Genomic DNA, 23,128 nt, shown 5'->3' on the forward strand with positions numbered 1-23,128 from the left:
ATGCTAGCCTACTGGTGGTTTTAGCATAGTCCTACCTATCAATGATTTGGGTTTTAAGGCCCTAGGTTGCCCACAAGATAAACAAATCAATATTTTAGCTTAGTAGTATCTTACCTATCCTGACTAGCTTCCGGAAACTAGGGCATGGGAGAGCATTATAAAGTATTCAGTAAAACACCAGCAACCTACCTTGATCTCTTTCAAAGTAAAATTCAAATGTATCTCCAGGTTTTTGGACTTTAACTGCAATCCTACCAATAATGGGTCGATTTTCACTACCTTCTTGTACTTCCAGCGATTCATCTAGAAAAATACTTCTCAAAACTTCAATCTCTTCTTTCTGAGACTCTATATCTTGTTCCATACTTCCAGTTCCAGTAACAAGAAGCATTCGTCAAGTCCAAAACTGTTGGGATGAGAAAAACAATATTGTCAAATGGCAAGATTACGTAATTTAATGACGTAGTCCAAATTATATATGAGCCAAATTTCAAATAATAACCTATTGTTCACGCAGACACCCTTGGTTCCCATTGCTGCGTCAATCCCGACACAATTTTTTTCTGGGGGAACAGACGTACGACAGAATCGGATGGAGGTTCACAAAGAAATGCAGACTTTTGGATCGCTGCGACAAAATCTAGAAGAATTCAAATCAGCTAAAATTAGCTTTTCAATCAGCTCCATGATTTTACTTATGATTTATTTATTCTTTTAAACCAGAACAACACATGTGATTTGTCGTATGGGTTGAAATTATTCAACGCATCCGGAATTGCAGAAAAACGGAAGGTTTTGCGTCATTTGTCGCATGTTGCAGCATTTTGCGCGAAATCGCAGCAATGGGAACTAGGGGATAGCTGCGTTACGGAAAACAGAAAACACAATACGATGCGTTTCTATATCACATTGCCACACTGGTGAAACTGCAGACTCTGTTCACTTTTCAACTTTTTCTTGCATCTCCTGTACATTTGAAGTGGTCTTTTTCCAGGAAAAACCAAATCCTGTCTTTGAACTTAATCGACATAATTTCAGAAGCCACAATGAAGAAGAGGCTCAAATTTGATTTCTTCCGGAAAAATCTTAAGCTAATCTTAAAACACTTTAAATTTACACAAGCTAGCAATAGGACAAAAATATTTCCGCTTGATTCAATGATGGCAATTGGCATTATGGAGAAAATTATAGTTTAGCTTATGAGCAGGTGGATGCGAATATTTCAATTGAAATCCAAAAGTGTCTTTAAAAAACAAAAGTAAATGATAACACTTATAGTCATATAATACACAACTTGTGTAAGTGGTGCTTTTTACAGTAAATCAGTATTTTTTTTTATTTGTTAACGTTACGCTTATGAAAGGGAAATTGTTTTAACAATATTTTGTTTCCCGTAGAAATACCGCACAAATTTGTTTATTAACGAAGTAAAACCATCATAATCATTAATGTGATTAAAAAGATCGTGTTAGCTCTGGACGCCTAAGAAAGTTTTTTTTTACGCTATGTTTATAAAAGATAAAAATAGTAAAAATATTTTTTATTTTCGCAAATAATGCAATGGCCTTTGTTAGGCTTTGTAGGGGGTAATCCTACTTGTTTATAGCTTTTTTTTTGTTCTTTGGAAATCTGAATTGATTATTCATTTTAATTATGTTCCTTTTGGCAATTATCTTTAACGCCATCCGTTTTCGCATGTTTTTTGTGATGATTTATTTTAGTTTTTGATCATTTTGGGCTCGATTTATTCATTGGTGAAGATTTATGCTCGTGCTAACTTTTAGTTAATATTGTATGCTATTTCTTTATAGCTGTTTACTTATTCTTTATAAAAATCCTCCATTCGACTTTTTTTAGGAAAATGAACCAGAAAGAAAAGAACAAAGAAAAATTATTGACGCTAATTATTGACGTGCTGAATTGAGAGATTTTTAAATAATTTTTATCCAAATTTTTATATTATTAGGGTAATGCTTAAAACTCAATTTTGCAGACATACTATTCATCGGTGGATTTTGTTATCTTTATGGCCAGCGGACGTATTGGTGAACGTTTCAATTCGATATGGCAAAAATTTTTAAAAATTTGATTTCAAAATTTTTATTGTGGGAGTTCAATGAATTTTGTATCACAACTAAATGACGGCAATGGACGAGACGTTAATCATTATCCGAAACATCTGAAGCTTTATAATTTAATAGTTGAGTGTGCTGTCAAAGATCTGAAGTAAGATATGCTGCATAGGCTAGCCTACATGCTTTAGAGGCTTTAAGTTATCCTTAATCAGTAGGCCTAGTCTAACTCTGTGTTACTATCTTAATGTTTTAATTTGTTTTCATCATTTGTTTCATATAAAGTTTGTTTGATAAAACTCACAGCAGCCTATTTATCACTGGTGATTTTCTTCTTTATTATTTAACAGCAAACACTAGACTTAATCAAGCAGCCAGAACAAAAAAAAAAAACAGTTATACAATATAGTGGGAATATATATATATATATAATTATGGACATCTTAGTCAAATAGTCCACAATGGCAATGTTCAATGTTATCAATTATCAGTGAAAGTCAACTGATTTCCATGTATAGGCTACCTGAGATAGAGATTTGGTGGTTTTTGTGGATAAAGATCTCAAATTCAACTGCCATACCCATGCTGCAGTAGCAGGGGCTAACAAGACTTGGTATCATCAAGCATACAATCACTAGTAGATCCCCTGCAATTGTGACTAAACTTTATAAAAACCTGGTGAGACCTAGACTAGAGCATAGATAGACCAAATGGCTCTTGAATTTTGTTCAAATTTGAGTGACTAAATATATAAAGGGTCACAAAGATAAAGAGTTTAGATATGACTACAGAGCCTGAAGCTACTAATTCTGACATACCATGAACAAAGAGGCAATATGATAATTACCTGTAAGTTGCTTCAGTCTGATGCTAAGGAAATGTTTGAACCAGCCTGTTCATAAAGTACCAGAGGTCATCTAGCAAAACAGTTCTGCAAGCATGCCCAAACAAGCTCTGCAAGCATGGAACAATTTCTTTTACAACCAAGTCATAAGTCTGTAGAATGGCCTAAGCAAGACAACAGTAGGATCTACAACAATTGACAGCTTCAAATCAAATCTTGACAAGAGCTGCCAAACAAAACCATGGCTCACTCATTGTGATGCAGCAGATGTCCTGCTGCCCCATCATTTCTAACTAACATACAATAGATTTATCTATATCATGAGCAGGTGTGATTTTAGGTAATTTAAGGTAATGGCTGATCCCCCAACCCCCTATTGCACTTCCTGGCTGAAGGGCCATGAAATTGAAATCAGCACCACCAGTAGGGAGTATAAAGTCCAATTGCATAAACAAAAACATTAAAACAACAAAGTTCTTAATTTGTAATGTACACAATGTTTCTGTTAATCAGATACCCTGTGTCCTTCCATTATTATCCACTTTTTAAGATAATTTTCAAATATTATTTTTTTATTGTTATTGCAATCAATCACAGACAAAACTAGATTTAATTTGATCCAATACTTCAAAATCCTGTTTTAACTAAGAACCTATGATATATCACAACATTTAATTAAGTGGAAATATATATATATATATACCAGTATTTGTTTCTGATTTCCTCCATCTCAACATATTCAAAGCTTCCCCTTTATCCTCTCCCAAGAAGCCCCTGTTTTCTTTAAATCCTCAGTTACAACCTCTTACTGCCCCATTCAAGGACAACCTGCTTTTCATTTGGCCCTATATAGGTGCATTCTAAGACCATGCTTGCTGCACATTATCAGTAGTGTAATTAAAAAGCCAAGAATTCAAGTACAGTCTGATATTAGCCTACCCTTATTTTCTCAGTTATTTAATTATATATTCAGTATACTTTTTTTCTTGTTTATTGTATGTCCTATTTAGATGGCTGAAAAGGATGGTCTTTAGTTATCTCTCATTCTTAATCTACAAAAGATGTCCCAGCCACCTTAACCTTTCTCTCATTATAACTCTTGAAAATAGCTTAGAATTGCATTTTTTTTTTGTGCAGCTTGTTTGAAATTTGGTCAATCAAATGGGTATTCAAAACTCTAGATAGACAGTTCCTTTGGGAAACATCAAACAAATACTCACTTATCCAAGGGCAAAGCAATGGTTTTGAGTTTGGTTTCTGGAAATTTCTCCTTAATGCTCCTAGCCTTAAACACAAATGTTAATTAGTTTTTGGAGGTAAACCACCTAATATTCATTTTTACTTAATCCCTTAGGAAAAAGTCCATCAAAATTATTCATACAAATGGGGAGGGCTATACAAAACCAACTACTAACCTCATTTGCCACCTTAACAGTTACAATATTGTTCTTCTATGTAGCACTAATCACTGGGTGTATAGTACAAGAATAGGACATTCAGTAGGCATACTCTGTCAGCTAAATCAAGCCCTTTTTCATAATCTATAAAACTGAGGCCTAAAGGGTAATATGATTCTGGTACCTCTCAATTTTCTGATAATAATAATAATAATCTCTATTCATTCCCTTTATGACACTGCAATATCTTGGGTATCATCAAACAAAAGCACAAAAAGACAACACCAAAAAACACAAATGATGAGCCATCACCTTGACTTCAGCACACTGTTGTTGTAACACCTGACATAGTAGGGCACAAAGGAGTTTAAAAATCTTGTCATTGAGTGTGTAGGCAGGTGTTCTAACAGTTTTTTCCTCTTTCAGAGTTGCCAACCTTATTTTGTGTGCATTGGTCTCTGAAGTAAATGGAGGCAGGATGTCTCTGTGTGTGGAGGACTTCAGGATGTCAGCTGTAAACTTCATCAGCATTTCATGCCTCCATTCATCCAGGGCTAGGAGCTTGAGTTCACTCAAGCTTTATTGAAAGTTTTTGTAATTTGTCCCAAGAATTATTTTGTAGGCTCTCTTCTGAATTGTTCCCAGTTGGTTTCTGTGTTTCTCTGTAAGCAATAGGTGCCAGACAGGACAGCTGTACATTATTACAGGCATGACATAAGTCCTATAGCACTAAAAAAGGAGTTTCTCTGCTGTACATTATTACAGGCATGACATAAGTCCTATAGCACTAAAAAAGGAGTTTCTCTGTCGCTCCAAACCTTCTGAGATTTATGAAGAATTTTAGAACACCAGCTGCTTTTGCTATGATATGGCTGTTGTGATCTCCAAATGAGAGATCATCACTTAATCTGATGCCAAGAATTTTTACTGATTTCTTTATTTGAAGAGGTGCAAATCCATCTATGCTCTTCTTCTTCAGGAAGTTAACACATATTACACAGCTTTGCTCAATGCTTAGCTGGAGCTTCACTTGTTAAGCTTGATGTTGAAGCTCTCCAACCAGGGGTATGAGTTAACTGGGTGTTTGTGATAGGAAGTGCAGCTGGTTTAGTGAAAGATCATCTGCAAATTCATACTTCTGTTTGTGTTGCCTTATCAGTTGGTTGATGACTGTCACAAATAAGATGAGACCTAACTTGCTTCCTTGGGCTGCTCCACATCTAATGTCTTGGAAGTTAGATGTTTCCCCATTTTTGAGTTGCATGCACTGTTGACAACCAGAAAGAACACTTGCAATGATGCATAAGAGAAACTGCAAGACTTCTAGGGTACAGGCTTTGTTAATTACAATCTCATGATCAAGCAGATTGAAAGCTTTCACAAAACCAGAAATGATTGTCTCATTTTTAAGGTATTCTAGTAGATCAAGATGAAATTTGACCAGATAATGTGTTGTGTTGTGTCCTTGACAAAAACCAAACTGCATAGGATTGGTTATGTGTTCTACTTCTGCTTGTAGCCACTGTAAAATAAAATCTAAAAAGCTTTTGAAATGATCAGTATCTTTGCAATTGGCCTGAGATTGGATGGTGTGGTTGGTGACGTTTTCTATGAAAATGGCATGATAAATCTCTTTTTTAACTTATCTGGGAAAATGTAGCCAGTAAGGGGGAGCATGCGTGTATCAGCCTTATAGGAGCTTTACCAGGGTACAAGGCTTTCCTAATGTTTAGGTTTTTGAGTTTAATTGGACCATTCTGTGACAAAGTCTTAAAGGGAGGCTGTTGGCAGCAGATATTTGAAAAGTGTGTATTAATTGTTCCTGCACTAATATTCTCTCCTTGTTTGTCCCTAATATGCACTAATATTCTCTCCTTGTTTGTCCCTTGGGGTGGATTTAGATTTCTGCTGTCCTATTAGTTTCGATATAGTTATGTAGAACTTCCTTGGGTTACTGGGTGACAACTTAGCAAAAATTTAGTGTCCATACAGACGCCTAGATTACTATAGTAATCTGACTACTATGTCTCTCTTCCATTTATATCTGTCAGAGTGTGACGTTTGTCTCATAAAGCTTGTCTTCCTCTGCCATTGCTGCTTTTATTGTCAGAGTAACCCATGGTTTATTCTGTGCCCTAATTGTAATTTGCTTTTCAGGGAGGAATCATTTGTACTCTTGAATCGTTTGCTCATAGATGAGTTTGGTCATGCTGTTTGTGTCTTTGTTCTTGAAAAATCAGAACCAGCATACTGAGTTGAGCCATTTTCTGTAGCCAGTTATACCTTGAGCCATTCTCTGTAGCCATTCAATATAAAAATTTAATGACAAGGACAGAGAACACAAGATACTTTCAAATATCTCTTGCACAACATCTCAGAGAGATATCCACCAATGATATATAAAAAAGGAAAAAAAAAATTATGTTTCCTATGTAATGCATATTCAATGTAATGTGGACCCAATGCATAGTGGAAAGTGAAAAAAAAAATCAAGATGCTAATGGAAATAAGTAGATAAATACAAACTGAAGAAAGATTTGTCAAGTGGTAGCAATTGGGGGCAGAGTGCCTGTGCCCCTTTATTTTTTGCGCTTCGTACTATAGTTCTCCTACTATAAATAACACCAATGTTACCCAAGTATGGCTTACATAGTATGGATCAGATATTCCAATCTGTTGCAAATCCAAATTTGCCATTTGGAGGGAAAATTCTTGTTACTGTAGGTGATTTCCAACAGTGTTTACCAGTTCAACTCTGAATCAACTGCAGTGAAACACTTGCATTATCAATAAAAAATATCATCTTCAGAAGGATTTCAAGTATATCTTCTTAGAAAAACAAATACATGCATATGGGAGACCATGTTCTGGGAGACTGGTGGCTTTGCCTGCCTGCCATATATATATATATATATATATATATATATATATATATATATATATATATATATATATATATATATATATATATATATATATATATATATATATATATATATATATATATATATACATATACATATATATATATATATATATATATATATATAGAATAGAATAGGTTTTATTTGCACAATCTTTTGTAGTCATAAAACTAAATGGCGCTTGTGCTTACAAAAAAGAAAAAAGGATTAAATCAAACGACAAATAGTTTAAAATCAACAATTGTTATACTTTGATACAAAGAAAGGGATGAATGAGTTGGAAAAACGATTTGTGCGTGAAGGAGGTGCTGCTAATCTGTCAAATTTCTTCAAATTTGACAGATTTCTTCAAATATATATATATATATATATATATATATATATATATATATATATATATATATATATATATATATATATATATATATATATATATATATATATATATATATATATATATATGTATATAACATATAATGTGTATCTGATATGATTTTATGTAGTACAAAATGGCAAGCCATAAGGGATAAGCTCCAAAACTGTTCTTGGTTCCTAATCTCCACCCTAATTTTGTGCAAAATAAAAAGGCTTAAATGGGCTAGTACTCAAAGACATCTATTCAAAGAAGAAGACAAAGAAGAGTCGATTGAGTGTATTATTGTCTTCTGTCATTTAATTATGCTTTTTTTCAGCTTTGAAGAAAGGAAACAGCAGATTATTCAACATTTGAAAAGCAGTATCAGTTCCCTTGAAAGTATAACCAGAGCAGAATTTTACCTGGACCCAAAGATTTTAGGAAGTTTAGATTTTGAGCTTGATTACATTCAATGTTTTGTTGCTCCTTTAAAGTCTTTGAAGCTAGGATCAGAGGTAAGCATTGATGAAGGTCTTTGTAAATCTATTATGAAAAATGGTTTTTCTCTCAAATATTTTCAATCAATAGTTCTGCTTAAATCAATTCTAACAAAATAATCATAGGCTTAAAAATTAGACAAAAAAAAATAATAATACCAGGTAAAATTTTGCACACGTTAAAAATTATACACATGTCCAAATACCTTGGATTCATTTCTGGAAGCCTGTGTTGACAGATTTAAAAAGTGAAACAAAAACTAGATGAAACAAATTAAACACAATGGCAACAAATAGAACAAGATGAGAAAATACACAACCAATATACAAAGAAAAAACAAAAGGAACTTACATGTAATAAACTATAATTGATGTCTTTAAATAAGTCTTAATTGGGCTATCATACACAGGCTTGTTTATATATAAGATTAATGACCTTTATGTATATTTTAAGAATTGAGTATGTTGAAATCGTTGAAAATATTAGCTGAAATATAATGGACTAAAAATTGATCAATAATTGAGTAGTATTAATGTGCATGAACACATAAATAATTATTGAGTCATTGATAGAAGTTGCAGCATCTTGACAGAAGCTTTTGCATTCATAGTATATGCATAATTATTACCTTGCAACAATTTGTCATATGTGATTTCAAACAAGACTAGATCTTGATATTTCTAAAATAAAGGACTATCTTGGATTCTTCTGTCAGTTTAAACATTGTCCTTTCTGCACTAGAACAGTTGTTTTTTTCTACACAGCAAAAAATGCCACTATAGGTTTAATTTTTTAAGTATTCACTTTATTTAAACTTGATCCTCACTTTATTTAAACTTGATTCTAGAATACCAAGGACTTTAAAAAATATGATCCTCTAAATTAGGCCTAATTGAGTGGAAAAATTACTCAACCATATATGCCTCAAGTTTTTTTTTTGGAAAACCCAGGAACTCAAATTTTCAACGTAATTTTCAACGATGTTTAATACATGTATGCTGTTCTAACACACAGCGGGAGCCAAGTTTGAAAATTAGGAATGGGTAAAAAAAAGAGCAGAAAAAAATAGATATATCATCGTGAAGCTCTAGAATGTGTAACTTCCCTGATTGCTGTAGCAAATGACAAATTGTTATGAATTAGCAATAAACTAGGTATATAAAATAGTGATTGAATGACAAAAATTAATGTAAGATTATAGCCATATCATCTTGTCATCAAAGGGAAATTGAAAAGAAATGTATGTGTAATTGAATAGCTAAAAATGTAACCTACACATTAATACGTTGATTATTAATGTTGTTCAGAATGAAACAATTCAAGTTATTAGTTAATTAAATTGCATACGAGAACAGCATTTTAGCAAGATGAGTTATCATAACTTGTTAATCTTGTCCCTTTTATGTTTTGACTTTATTTCACATATTAATATAATCCTTATTTTCTTCTAACTCTTAAAATACAATTTTTTGAAAATTAATTTTTATTATATCAACCACAAATATTAAATTCATTTTTTTTCTTTATCAGGATAAGGATTGTCAAATTACCGGTTTGTTTTCTGTTTTTTTTTTTTTTCACAGTTCAGTGTGGCAACATGATTTTGTTAGCACTGAAGAAGAGAGTCAGTTGTTTTCTCGAAATATTCACTTTCTGTGTTTTCTTCAGTATTTTCATTTAGCCTTTAAAAACCCCATTTTTATCGTTTTCTTTCTTTATGTGATGAAGCTTCGAGCCGGACTTGAACCTAACAAGAAAAAAAATCGTGAAAAACCCCGGTTTTCAGGTATGAATCAAACAGTTCTTGGTAACAAATTGTAGTAAGGAGCGACCCAGCTCAATAGAAACCAAAACTCTAAAAAATGGAATTTTGATACCAGTAGCTACATCAAAAGAATCGCATTTTAATGCTGATTTTAAATATGTAAGTTTCATCAAAGTTTAGTCTTACTTATCAAAAGTTACGAGCCTGAGGAAATTTGCGTTATTTTAGAAAATAGGGGGAAACACCCCCTAGAAGTCATAGAATCTTAACAAAAATTGCACCATCAGATTCAGCGTATCAGAGAACCCTACTGTAGAAGTTTCAAGCTCCTATCTACAAAAATGTGGAACTTTGTATTTTTTGCCAGAAGGCAGATCATGGATGCGTGTTTATTTGTTTTTTTTTCCAGGGGTGATTGTATCGTCCCAGTTGTCCTAGAATGTTGCGAGAGGGCTCAGTCTAACGGAAATTAAAAGTTCTAGTGCCCTTTTTAAGTGACACAAAAAGTTGGAGGACACCTAGGCCCCCTCCCTAGGACACCTATAGCCATTTTATTCAACGTATTTGAAAAACCTTATAAATATGGCTTTGGAGACAACTTACTCCTCCACAGTCCCCATGGGAGGGGCTACAAGTTACAAACTTTGACCAGTGCTTTGATATAGTAATGGTTATTTGGAAGTGTACAGGCTTTTTCAGGAGGATTTTTTGGTTGGGGGGGAGGGGTTGAGAAGAGGGGGATATACTGGGGGAACTTTCCATCGAGGAATTTGTCATGGGGGAAGAAAATTTCCATGAAGGGAGCGCAGGATTTACTAGCATTATTTAAAAAAAAACAATGAAAAAATAAATATGAAAAAGTTTTTTTCAGCTGGAAGTAAGGAGCAGCATTAAAACTTAAAACGAACAGAAATTATTACCCATATGAGGGGCTCACCTCCTCCTAATACCTCGCTCTTTACTCTAAAGTGTTTTTAGTAATATCAACTATTTATTCTACAGCTTTTGTGATTCAGGGGTCATTCTTAATGAATTGGGACAAAATTTGAGATTTAGTGTAAAGAGAGAGGTACTGACGAGGGGGCGAACCCTCTCATATGTGTAATAAAAACGTGAGAATAAAAAAATTTTTACGTAAGATAATTTACAAGTTACGTATATCTTTTACTAATAAAAAGATTCGTAAAAAATTAAAAGTTCTATTTGCCTTTTTAATTAACCAAAAAATTGGAGGGCAACTAGGTTTCCTCTTCTGCTCTTTTTTTCTCAAAATCATTCGATCAAAATTATGAGAAAGCCATTTGGCCAAAAAAAGAATAAATATGCAAATTTCGTTTTAATTATTCCTCTGCGGAGAGCCAAAATCAAAACATGCATTGATTCAAAAACGTTCAGAAATTAAATAAAAAAAACAAGTTTTTTTAAGTGAAAGTAAGGAGCGACATTAAAACTTAAGAATTGACATTTAAAAAGAAGAATTGAGAGAAAGAGTCAAACTTTAGGGTAAAGAGCGGGGCGCTGATGAGGAAGCAGCCCCTTTCATATACGAAGTAATTTCTGTTCGTTTTAAGTTTTAATGTCGCTTCTTACTTTCAGTTGAAAAAAAATTGTTTTTTTTTTTATTTAATAGACCTAAGATGCAGCCATGGATTAAGAAAAGTTTTCATTTCGGTTTCCTTGGTACTTATCTGTTTACCTGTTTTATATAAAACGTTCTTATTTTAATAAGCGGTATTTCTCATCTTGTTCTAGATATCCCGTTTTTAATTAATTGGGAATAATCTATGAAGCAAAAATTACAAATGATTAAGTAAACCTTTGAAGTTATCGCTTCTTGAGCTTTATGATCCCTGTGAAACATGTGATTTTGTGACAAGTCAAAGCTGTAACTTATACCAAAATGGATTCGTCAATTCTAGACGGTTGCTTATAACTGAACCCCCGTTTAACTGAATCGTCGTGCCAACTGAACTCCTGCATTAATCTTCCCATATCCATCAGAACTCTTGTTTAACTAAACCCCCGTTTACTGAATCGCCGTGAAATTGAACCTTCGTGAAACTTCCGTTTAGCTGGATCTCGTGCAGCTCGATCCCATTTAACTGAACCATTGTTCAGTTGAACTCCCACACAACTCTACCCATATTCAACTGAACTCTTGTTTAACTGAACACCCGTTTTACTCAACCCTTATGTAGTTCAATCCCCATCTAAATCAAGTCTTGTTTGGCTCAACCCTACCCAAGGCTTAAGAATAATTTTGAACTAGCACTGATTAGAAGCTCAAAATTGATCAGTTTGCAGTTTCCAATCTCCAGTAGTCTCGAATTATTTTCAATCCCCTTGAAAAAACCTGTCTAAGTCAAAGAAAAACACCTTGCATAATTCGAAATGATTTCACTATTATATTTCAAGTATATATGTCAAAGTAACCCGAAAACTACATCTATTACTCGAAATTCAGTAGATAAATCGTCATTTAATTCTGTCTTTACCTCCTTAAGTCTAACTTTACCTCTATATCTTGAAGCTTTTTCAACAGATTTCTGTTAATCGAAACCCTGGTATACAGGTTGCAACGTGTAAACTTACATGTGTATTAGTTTTGCTCAACATATTTTTGTATTAGATTTGGTTAATGTTCAGGTGTCTATTTCCTAGCAAACTAAATTTATTACTGATATTTTAAAGTCAAGTCCCGACATGTTAAACTCAAGTCTTAATATGTCAAGCCTATAGTACACTAATAAAATTATTCTTAACTTTGTAGTGGTTGAGGGAGTCAATTTAGCGATTTTGTACCTCTGCAATTCGAATTTTCATTGGACTTACCTCTATAAATAAATATCTTTTGAGTTGGAATCTATCTAAAATGACCTCTATACTCGAACTTTGCATGCGTCAAACTATACGTAACTCGAAGAAAAATCATGGTCCCATGAATTTCGAGTTAGTGGGAGTCGACTGTATGAGCTTTTCAGTTAGTACTTTGGTATGAATTTGTTAAGGGGTAAGTGAGACCGGATTTTATACTTGGTTCCCTAAGCGCTTTCAGTTTTACTTTTAAAATTAAACAAGAGTATTTTGTTCGTGTAATTCCGTACAAGACGAAACAGGAAATGACACCCAGTGTTACAGATTCTAAGAAGAAACTGGTATATTTTTTCTCAGTCTTGGATATAATAAGCCATAACAATTGTGTGGTTATTTTCTGTTTTTGGCTTTACAGCTCTTCATAATTTTGACGATTTTGACTTAGTTGTGATAAGGAAAATAAGTAATAAAATTGGTTCTGTCTTATTTTATGTAATTACAAATTAATTTAAATGAAACTTTTGATTGTTTTAAACACCTATATGAAGAATTAAAGAACTAGTTTGAATGTCTAGATCACTGGTTCTCAACCAATTTTGGGCCCTACCCCTCCTAGGCATTTCTAAAATCGCGATGCCCCCCTCGTGATATTCAAATTTTGTCATTCAAAATTTCACGTGTGTTTATCTGAAGGTAGCTTAAAAGATCATCAAATTGGTATCTTTTTTTGGGTTGTTCTATAGGCATGTTTTATACTAATGAAAAAATATTGTCTGAATACAACACCTTTTATACAATGCTTAACGTCATTACAATACTATCATGTATATTTTTTGAAGGTGTATATTTTTGTGTTTATCTGAAGGTAGCTTAAAAGATCGTCAAATTGGTATCTTTTTTTGGGTTGTTCTATAGGCATGTTTTATACTAATGAAAAAATATTGTCTGAATACAACACCTTTTATACAATGCATAACGTCATTACAATACTATCATGTATATTTTTTGCTCTTTAGATATACTTGAGTATGAAGTCGTTCACTTGATCCTCCCCCACCCAAAAAAAAATTAAGGCCCTACTAAAGTATAGTCAGCCGAAGGCTGCACGTCGTACACATGATCCTCCAAGATATTGAAACACCCCTCTGGTGGGGTGTACGCCCCATGTTGGGATCTTGAGTCTAGATACTTTCAAAATATTAAGAACTCTGCTTATTAATAACGTGTATTTTTTTCCAAAAATGACCATTTTATGCTAATGGTATTATCACAAAACATATTGTTCAGATATTTCTTTTTTAGATAAAATTGTACTCTAAGGTCTGTTCTATACTGTTATAAAATAAAGTGGGTCCGACCGGTAAGCATTCACGGTAGATTTTTTTTTTATAGATTTTTTTAGATTTGTTGGACACTTAAAGAAGGCTACAGTTAATCGGGGTTTGAGTTGCACGGGGCTCAGTTAAACAGGGATTTCAAGCTGCTCGGGGGCTGAGTTTTACATGACTCAGTTAACCGAGGGTCCATTTGCACTTTTTTTAAAAAAAGTGCATAAAAAAAACAAAAATAAAAAAAAAACAGGACTTGATATCAGAATTAAAATTTTTTACTTTTGCAATTTTATGAATCAGTTTACTTATGTTATATTCAGGAAATAAACAGGAAAAATAGTAGGAACGCATTTGGCATTTTTTATTATTTGTAAGAGGGCAGTCCTTGGATATGGTAGGTGCGTTAGGGCCCATACCTTCTAAAATATCAAATATCCCGTTCCACTTGTTTTGCCATTTTTGCGAGCTTAATTGGGCAAAATCTTAATTAGAGATAATTTTATATTAATGAGATTATGATCAAGGTTGTGCTGTAATCTTGCGCTGATATGTCCATAGTAGCCTATGTAACGCTTAAGGTCGCTAACGTTTGCTACAAACCCTTCAAGGCTCTTGAATGCCTTTCAATTCTTATTTGGAATTATGCTGAGATTAGTCCTGTGATCAGGGGTTCAAGTCCTTGTGTTGCTGATTATTTGGTTTGGAATGAAGATGAATGGTATGACACTGTAAGCTTAGGCATAATCAACCCAGCTATAAATGAGAACCTAAAGAAATTTGGAGGAAAAACAGGAAGCGTTGGACGATTTGCCCCCAACCGCGTGTTGTACTCCCGGCCGAAGGTATTTAATCAGGAGATCGGTACCTGCGCTACAGATACCATTGGCCAGCTTGCGAAAAAGTTTTTTGTTTATTTGAGATTAATCCAATAGCATGCATTTCAAAGGATATATACCATGAACAGCGCTGGAGTGATTAGTTCCCTGTAGTTTTGTCGTCATATCTTCCAGTGTAGATGCGGGGTAAAATGAGCATATCTGTCTGTTTTCAGCTCTATCATTGAATCTACCAATTCGTTGAGTTTGGTGACATTTTAACTGTGCTTTCTCATTCTATTAGGCCGAACTCTTGTTTTAGCTTATCCCTTAAGGGGTACTTGAACTTCCTTTATATTCATTCTTTAGGTTTGTTCGCGTTCGTGACTAGCTCAATTTTTCTAGATTCATATCAATGCTTGATCTGAACCCTAGGATGGGGATTGAGACTGTTTTATTACATATAATTATAGCTTCAATGTTATATGGGCGTGGTTTTCACACTTGACATGTGTAAAAACATTACATGCCATGTTCCTCCGACTCGGATTTTGATCCACGGTAGCCTGTTAGCTTCTGTGCACTTGATTTGATGTCTGAGATTTGTTTTGAGGTATCAACGCTCTTCGTCAGGATATCTGCTTGAATCCCGGTACCCAGTTTGAATTGCACTAGAATTTGGTTTTTTATCCTCAGTGTAATAAACGCCTCATCTCTGTTGTTTAAGTCGTCCGTCATGTGCTAAAACACCTCGGCCTCCTGTTCAGAGTCAGCTCCATTGACAGTGGCAACTTTTGCTCAATCGAGGAAAATGGTTCAGTTCCGTTTGTATTTAGTATAAGGTTTTTCTTTAGCTTGGCAGACTTAGGTAGTGTAGAACGCTAATTTACAGGAGTAAACTTTCCTGGGTTTTCTTCCAGGTTTGTATCTGTCATCTTGCTTTGGTGGCTGGCAGTGTTTGATTTTGTGAACGTGATTAACTTATTTTTTTTAGGTAGCACCTCCTTTCCTTCAAATGTTTGTAACTTAGCCTAGGTAGTTAATAGAAACCACATTTCTGTTCGGCGGTTTGGAGGGTAAGAGTGTTCTTCCACTAGCAGACATTCTCTGAGCCGTTGGTCTCTTTTGCCAATCACATAAGGGCTCTCAGCATTTCTCAGTGCTGGTATACGTCTATGGTTTTACTAGTCTGTTCAATTCTGTTATGAAATTTATGATAATTATTTCCTAATTTTTCTCTTTATTGGGACACAAACCACAAGCAAAGAGGCTATTTGACTTTAGTGATGCATATTCTCTGAACTTTGTGAGGTAGGACTCAGTTTTCTTCTTTTCTTGATCTGTCGGTGTGAGGGTCTTAAAGTATAAGGTCCCTTGTCACCCGCCCATATTAGAAGATAGGCACACTCTGCTTTTTCTGTCTTTCCAAAAGTACAGCGACCACAGTACTCAATTTAACTACACCTGTGAACTGGTTAGACGAAGAGGACAGCTAAGACGGGAAACTATGCAGGATTAGGGCTAAAGTCCGGAAAGGGGTTAAAATTGTAAAATTGCCTAAAAAGCTGAATTATGGAAATTGGAAAAACAATTGTATCAGTTGTGATAGCTCAGCTATTCTGGTCTGGGAGCCTCCCTGCAGGTGTGTCCGTGCAGCTAAATGTTACCTCCTTGGGGCTTTGTTCGTTGTGATTGCTTTAAAGTTTTTTTTTCAACCTTGTGCGCACTGTACGTAAATTTGATGGAAGTTGAAATACAAGCTTAGCCTACTGAGTGCTAGATAAACTTAGAGCGATTTAACGAATTGAATGTTAACCAATTTTGATTACAAATAGTTTGTTTTGTATTGCTAGTTATAAAAAAAAAACTGCTATAGAAAACTTTACATGCCACCCAATAAGTTAAAAGTCGCATATTGAAAGAGAGTCTCCTGAAAAAGACTCAAATGCTTGTCATGGAGAGGCACTTGATACCCATAATTTGTGGTGCTATGCTCTTACTACTACTACTAAAAGTCTATGCAGCCCCACTCGTCTGAGCAGGGTTGCCACAAAGGTCAGTTCCTAAAGTGCTACAATTGCACAAGTTTGCGTGCTGCACAGTGATTTTTGGTGCTAGAGGCACTTGATACATATAATTTGTGGTGCAATGGTCTTACTACTACTACTAAAAGTCTATACAGCCCCACTCGTCTGAGCAGGGTTACCACAAGGGTCAGTTCCTAAAGTGCTTCAATTGCCCAAGTTTGCGTGCTGCACAGTGATTTTTGGTGCTAGAGGCACTTGATACATATAATTTATGGTGCAATGGTCTTACTACTACTACTAAAAGTCTATATAGCCCCACTCGCCTGAGCAGGGTTGCCACAAGGGTCAGTTCCTAAAGTGCTATAATAGCCCAAGTTTGCGTGCTGCACAGTGATTTTTGGTGCTAAAGTCAAAAAATTGAATGTAATAGTGCTAAAATACCACTTTCGTGCTATAAGTGACAACCCTGTGCCTGATCCCAACACAGCTGCGCCTGCTCCTCCTATACTCTTATCTATTCAAAGTTTCAGTGTTTACCTTCTTCTATGAAGTTCTAAATTTCTTTAAATCTTTCCTTATGACCTATTCCTACTCTATTGGTGGTAAATAACAATGTTACCATAAAAACGGCATTGTCACCTGATCTATGGCTACCAGTAGGCCTACATAGACAAAACACTACACGGACTTAAAATTATTTGATATTGCCCCTTGGAAGGAATCTTTCTGATTTATGCCAGAATTAGTGCTTTGCTAAAACCTTGAAAGCCTTTCGTCATTTCATAATTGCTATATCATTATTATTATAATTTCTTTTGTATTTGTAGGTTGAATTTCCCTTCAATACTTCTTGTATTTCTGATATTAAAGTTCATGTATTTAAACTGAGCAATGATGAACCTGCTGAGGAATGTCTTGATGATGAGGAAGAGGATTCAGTAGCAGCTACTGTATGGACGGTGCCATCTAGAGAATGGATTTATTTATGGGACTCATTAATTTATGATGAAGGCATCAAAGAAAAAGTAAGTCTATGAGAACTGATGAGGACTAAAAGAGCTTTTATGTGTGTTTTTTTTTAAATTTAGATTTCTGAAGGAGAACTATGAGAAGAACTTTTCAAACATACAAGCAAACGGAAAGCAATGGATCTTCTCCCATGAAATTCAATTGCGGATCCTTTTTTTGGGTGGGGGAGGGGGAGGAGGTAGAGTTTTGTAATACTGACGTGTCTTTCGTTCCCAATTTCCATGTTTCTATTTCGATGTCGTATAGCATTGTTTTCTGTCAATCTATGGAGCTAAGGTTGAGCAGGAGAATAAGGTGACGTTGGTATGGCAGGTTGGAGGAAGGGAGGGTGGAGTGCTAGTAAGTGACATTGGATTTGTTATTATGCTTCATATATTTATTTATCTAAAATTGTTTTCGACTACTAGTACTACTACTAACAACTCACCGCAGAACAAAGCCGCCTGAGGCCTACACAGCTACACACGCTCCTCCTCCATCCCTATCTTTTTCAAGGCCTTCCTCTTTAAACCCTCCCAGGAAGTTGTCATTTCCTTTAAATCTTTCTTTATGACATCCTCTCTCCCCAGAAGAGGATGACCTGCTTTCCGTTGAGTACTAGACGGTTGGCCGAAAAGGACAATCCTCGGCAATCAGTCATCCTTCGTCCTTAGAACGTGCTTTAGCCATCTCAACCTTTCTTTCATTATAGCCCTAGAAAGCGGGATTGCACCGTTTTTTGTTTTTTTTTTTACAGCCTACTATTTGAAATACGGTTAGTCAGCCAGTTACGCAAAACAATTCGTAGGCAATTTCTCTGGAAAACATCTAGTAAATCTTCATCCGCTCTTTGGAGCGCCCATGCTTCAGAGCCGTATTTGACCACTGCCATTGCTGTATCTTCCAATATTCTACTCTTGGTTTGAAGACTTATCTTCCTATTCTTCCAAACTTTTTTTTAACTTCGAAAAAACACCCTGAGCCTTGGCTATTCTACTTTTAGCATCTTCGCTGCTCCTATCGTCTTTACTAATAATACTACCATGGTAAATGAAGCTGCCCACGTGATCAATCTTTTGGTTATCCAACGTCACCTTTTCATCCTCACCTGTTCCTAGTCTTTGTGACTTAGTCTTCTTAACATTAATTTTCAAACCTATTCTAGCACCCTGAACTCGCATAACCTCTAAAAGTTCATTCATTTTTATCACACTTTCTTCTAGGATGCTTAAATATCAGCATAATCTATGTCCAGGATTGTTTTTCCTCCTCATGTGATTCCGTGGTCTCCCATTGCCTTTCCTGTGCTCCTTAAGACGACGTCCACCAAAATAATCCATATAAGGAGGGATAGAACACAACCCTGCTTAACTCCTGATTTAATGCAAAAACAGGTGCTAACCTCATTTCCTATCTTAACAGCAGCAGTGTTATTCTTGTACATAGTTTTAATCGCTTTAAGGTATTTTTATCGTATACCATACAAGGACAGGACCTTTGATAGAGGTGCCTTATCAGCAGAATCGAACGCTTGCTTATAATCTATAAAACTGAGAACCAAAGGTGCTTGACAACTCAGGCACTTCTCAATTATTAACCTGAGAGTGAAAATTTGGTCGACACATTCTCTACCTTTTCTAAAAACCGCACTGTTCTTCTCTTAATACAGCATCTCTCAGTCTAAAAAGTATCATATTAATAAGTAACTTACTACCTACAGAGACCAGACTGTTGCCTTAACAATTACGACACTCACTCTTATCACCTTTCTTATACAGTGGTTTAATTAAACTTTTCCTAAAATTGTTAGGTACTTCCCCTTTTTCAAAAATAATAATCATAATCTTCAGTAATTTGTTTCTAACTTCTGAGCCACCACATTTAAGAAACTCATTTACCACACTATCATCACCGGGAGGAACTGGGAGCCAACTACAAAGAGTTGAGGGAACGACAGAAGAATTCTAAACTTCTGTTGGTCTTTTGCAAGGATGCATACTCTCACCTCACTTGTTTAATCTCTTCCTCCATTGTGTAATGTCGCATGTTGAAGCAACCAATGGGGCAGTGATAGGAGGGATCGTAATCGACAAGCTGAAATGCGCAAACGACATGACATGCTAACTGGATCCGTCGCTGAACTCCAAACCGAAGCAGATAACCTGGAAGTAGTTACAGGAACCTTCGGAATAAAAATCAACGAGGATAAAACGAAAGCCATGCGCGTGTCAAGGTTCAATAACCCATCCCCACCAAAAATAAAGCTTAATAGAGCGGAAATAGAATTGGTAGACAGCTTCAAATGTCTGGGGAGCCAGATCAAGAGCGATAATACCTATATTTTCTAATTCATAATTTTTGTCTTGAAAAGGAATTTTTTTTTGGACCTGAAACTTCACTAGTACTTGGTGTAGGATGTATTTCATTGTTACCCTCCCCTAAACCTGAAGTCCCTAATCCATTAGGGTCCTATAACAGTCTTATATTCTTCATTATCGTGATCAAAAATGGAATTGCTTCTGTTGTGTATTTTTTCATCCTCCAAAAATAAAGTCCTTCAAATCTTTCCATGTTGATCAAGAATATCTTGATTTCCTAATACTTCACTTAAAAAGTAAGTTCTTGGTAGGCCTAAATCTTCATCAAATTTAGATACGACGTCTTTTCGAAGTCTTATTTTGATTGTTCATTAGTTTCTAAGCCGCCAATCCTTACTTTCTTTTTCAAGGTTTTTTTCCCTGACTCTTTGATTTGTAATTTCTTTAAGTCGTATTAAGGTTGGGTGAATCTACTTCGTCAAAATTATCAGTATTTTGAAAATCGGCTATAAAGGAATTTTCATTTTTTACGCTAGATTTTTTCCTTTGTTTCTCGTCATCTGAATGTACTGAAGGCTGTCAGAATCTACTTTGTCAAAATTATCTTCATTTTGTAAATTGGCTATATTTTTCAAAATATTTTAAATTTAAGTCCGTTTCAAGTTTTGATTTTTTACTCTGCTTTGCTATACTTTCAGAAACAGTTTTTTGTGTGTGATTGAACATTACAGGAAAATTAGTGAAAATACTTCAAATGCCCTAACCGTAACAACAAATGCCCTGTTACTAAATACAAATGATTATTAATTTTCAAACAAAGCGGAGTATTTTGATATCCTCCACAAACATGTGTTGGTTTAGAGATAATGTTTTGAAAACTTTTGGGAAGGAATTTTTGTTCCGAGTTGCATTTAGACACTTTAATACGTAACAGAATAATAAGTGGCCGATTGATTTTATTTTTAATTATTTTTGACATTTTATATATCTATTTTGGCATTTCTAGGTTCGTTACACTAACAAGTTTTAAAACTATGCATTATAATTATGTAGGCTCTTTTTCCTGACTCTTTGATTTGTAATTTCTTAATTCATATTAAGGTTGTCTGAATCTGCTTCGTCAAAATTATTGTAGTTTTGAAAATCGGCTATAAGGGTACGTTCATTTTTCATGCTGGATTTTTTCCTTTTTTGTCTCGTCATGTTCCTTTACCCTGTTATCACAATACTAACCCGTACCCTCCTCGCTGAAATTTGAATCTTCAAGACTCATGGTTTCTTTAAAACTACAATTAAATATTTAATTTAAATATTTAATTAATATTTAATTTTATTAATAAATATTATTAATAAATTATTAATAAATATTAAAATTTTTAAATTATTTTAATTTTTTAAATTCAATTTTAAATTATTTAAAATTTTAAATTATTTAATTATTTTAATTATTAAAAATATTAAAATACAAAATTATTAATAAATATTTATTAATAAATTTAATTAATGAATATTTAATTTTAATATTTAATTAAATATTTAAAACTACAATTAAATATTCCTCATATCCCACCTTACATGTTAATCATGGAGGCTAAATGTTGCTTGATTTAGCGAATTCTAATCTCATCGGGGTGGAGGTAGAAAACACGCAGCTGAAAAGTTTGAAGTTTGAAGTAAATATTTGTGACGTTAAAATTTATGAGAACTGAATAATTTTGTTTAAATGCTTTCATAAGTTTTGAGTTGTCATGTACTGATTTGCGTGGATTCACCTATATAGTCTACTCTGTGTTGCCTTTGTTGAATTTCGGTATCTAACTTGTTTAATGTTCAGATGTATATACTGGGTCTACAGAATGGAGTACTTACTATTAGGGGAGGGGGGGGGGTAATGAAACTTTGTTGTGCCTGCTCTGTAGAATTTGTGTATGTGTTAAGATACCCCGTTGTTGAGGTTGTAAAAGTAAGTTTTTAGTTTTTATACATCTGGAATTATTAGGTTTTTTAAGCTGTTGGTGTTGTTTTTCTTGGGTTGAGTTGCTTAGTTAAAGGTATTTCGCATTCTTTTATATTTGTGTCTATTTATATCTTGATTTGTGTGTGCTGAGGTATGTAGATTTGTTCTGGGTTGTCTACCCTACACTTCTTTTAATGACTTAAGATGTCAAAGAAGGTTTAACAGAGATTCTCTCAGGGCAAGGTGCAGCTGTATATTACACAATAGGGAAAGTTTTCTAAAAGAATGAAGGTGTTAATTACGTAACAGGGAGGGTTTACTTTGGTTGTTACGTCAAAGGTTTTGGTCGCATCATAGTTTTTTTATTTTTTAAAAACCTTCAGGTGCCATGTCGAATCAGAATTTCCTTGATTGTTATATCATAGTTTCTTCGAGTGTTTAAAAAAACCTACGAAACACCGCCAAATCGGAATTTCTTTTATTGTTTTTTTTTTCGTAAAAAACCTACGACACTCCGCCAAATAATATGTTTTTTTGGTTGTCACGTCATAGTTTCTTTTAGTGTTTGAGAAACCTTCAAGTCCCCGCCAAATCATGTTTTCTATGGTTTTGTTTCTTAAGAAGCCGTGAGAGCCAGGGATTGTTTATGGTTGTTTTTTTTTCTTATGAAACCATGAGGGCCAGGGCTTGTTTACTTCAGGATTTCTTTGGTTGTTGTGTAATAGGGAATGTTAGAGTCCACGGTCAAGCGGGGAAGTTTTGTTGAGAATTTTTTCATCATGACGTTTTTCAAGACGTCTCAGGACATATCAAGACTTTTTTTAAGATATTTTTCTTCAAGACATTCCAAGACGTTTTTTAAGACATTTTTCTTCAAGACGTTTTTCTTCAAGATTTCTTTGCTTGTTACGTAGAAAGAGATTGTTTACTTATGTTAACGATGACGCAATCTCGCATGACATGCTAGACTTCAGGGGGGCGTGAAGATTCCGCGGCTGCCACT

General features: G+C 34.5%; 2 protein-coding genes across 3 annotated transcripts in view; one reads left to right on the forward strand and one right to left on the reverse strand.

The window, feature by feature from the left end:
* The window catches only part of LOC136025310 (E3 ubiquitin-protein ligase RNF14-like), a 33,173-nt gene extending 32,743 nt beyond the window's left edge, over positions 1-430 (reverse strand). For both annotated transcript variants that reach the window (XM_065701213.1, XM_065701214.1), the window contains exon 1: positions 190-430. In XM_065701213.1, the coding sequence (XP_065557285.1) occupies positions 190-391 (202 nt within the window). In that variant the 5' untranslated portion in view covers positions 392-430. The remainder of the gene's footprint in view (positions 1-189) is intronic.
* Positions 431-2,076: 1,646 nt separating this feature from the next.
* LOC136025311 (pachytene checkpoint protein 2 homolog) overlaps positions 2,077-23,128 on the forward strand; it is a 55,895-nt gene continuing 34,843 nt past the window's right edge. Inside the window, exons 1-3 of the mRNA XM_065701215.1 lie at positions 2,077-2,226; positions 7,930-8,107; positions 17,670-17,867. Coding sequence (XP_065557287.1) covers positions 2,117-2,226; positions 7,930-8,107; positions 17,670-17,867 — 486 coding nt within the window. The 5' untranslated portion in view covers positions 2,077-2,116. The remainder of the gene's footprint in view (positions 2,227-7,929; positions 8,108-17,669; positions 17,868-23,128) is intronic.

Source organism: Artemia franciscana, chromosome 3 (genome assembly GCF_032884065.1).
Source record: "Artemia franciscana chromosome 3, ASM3288406v1, whole genome shotgun sequence".
NCBI lineage: Eukaryota > Metazoa > Arthropoda > Branchiopoda > Anostraca > Artemiidae > Artemia > Artemia franciscana.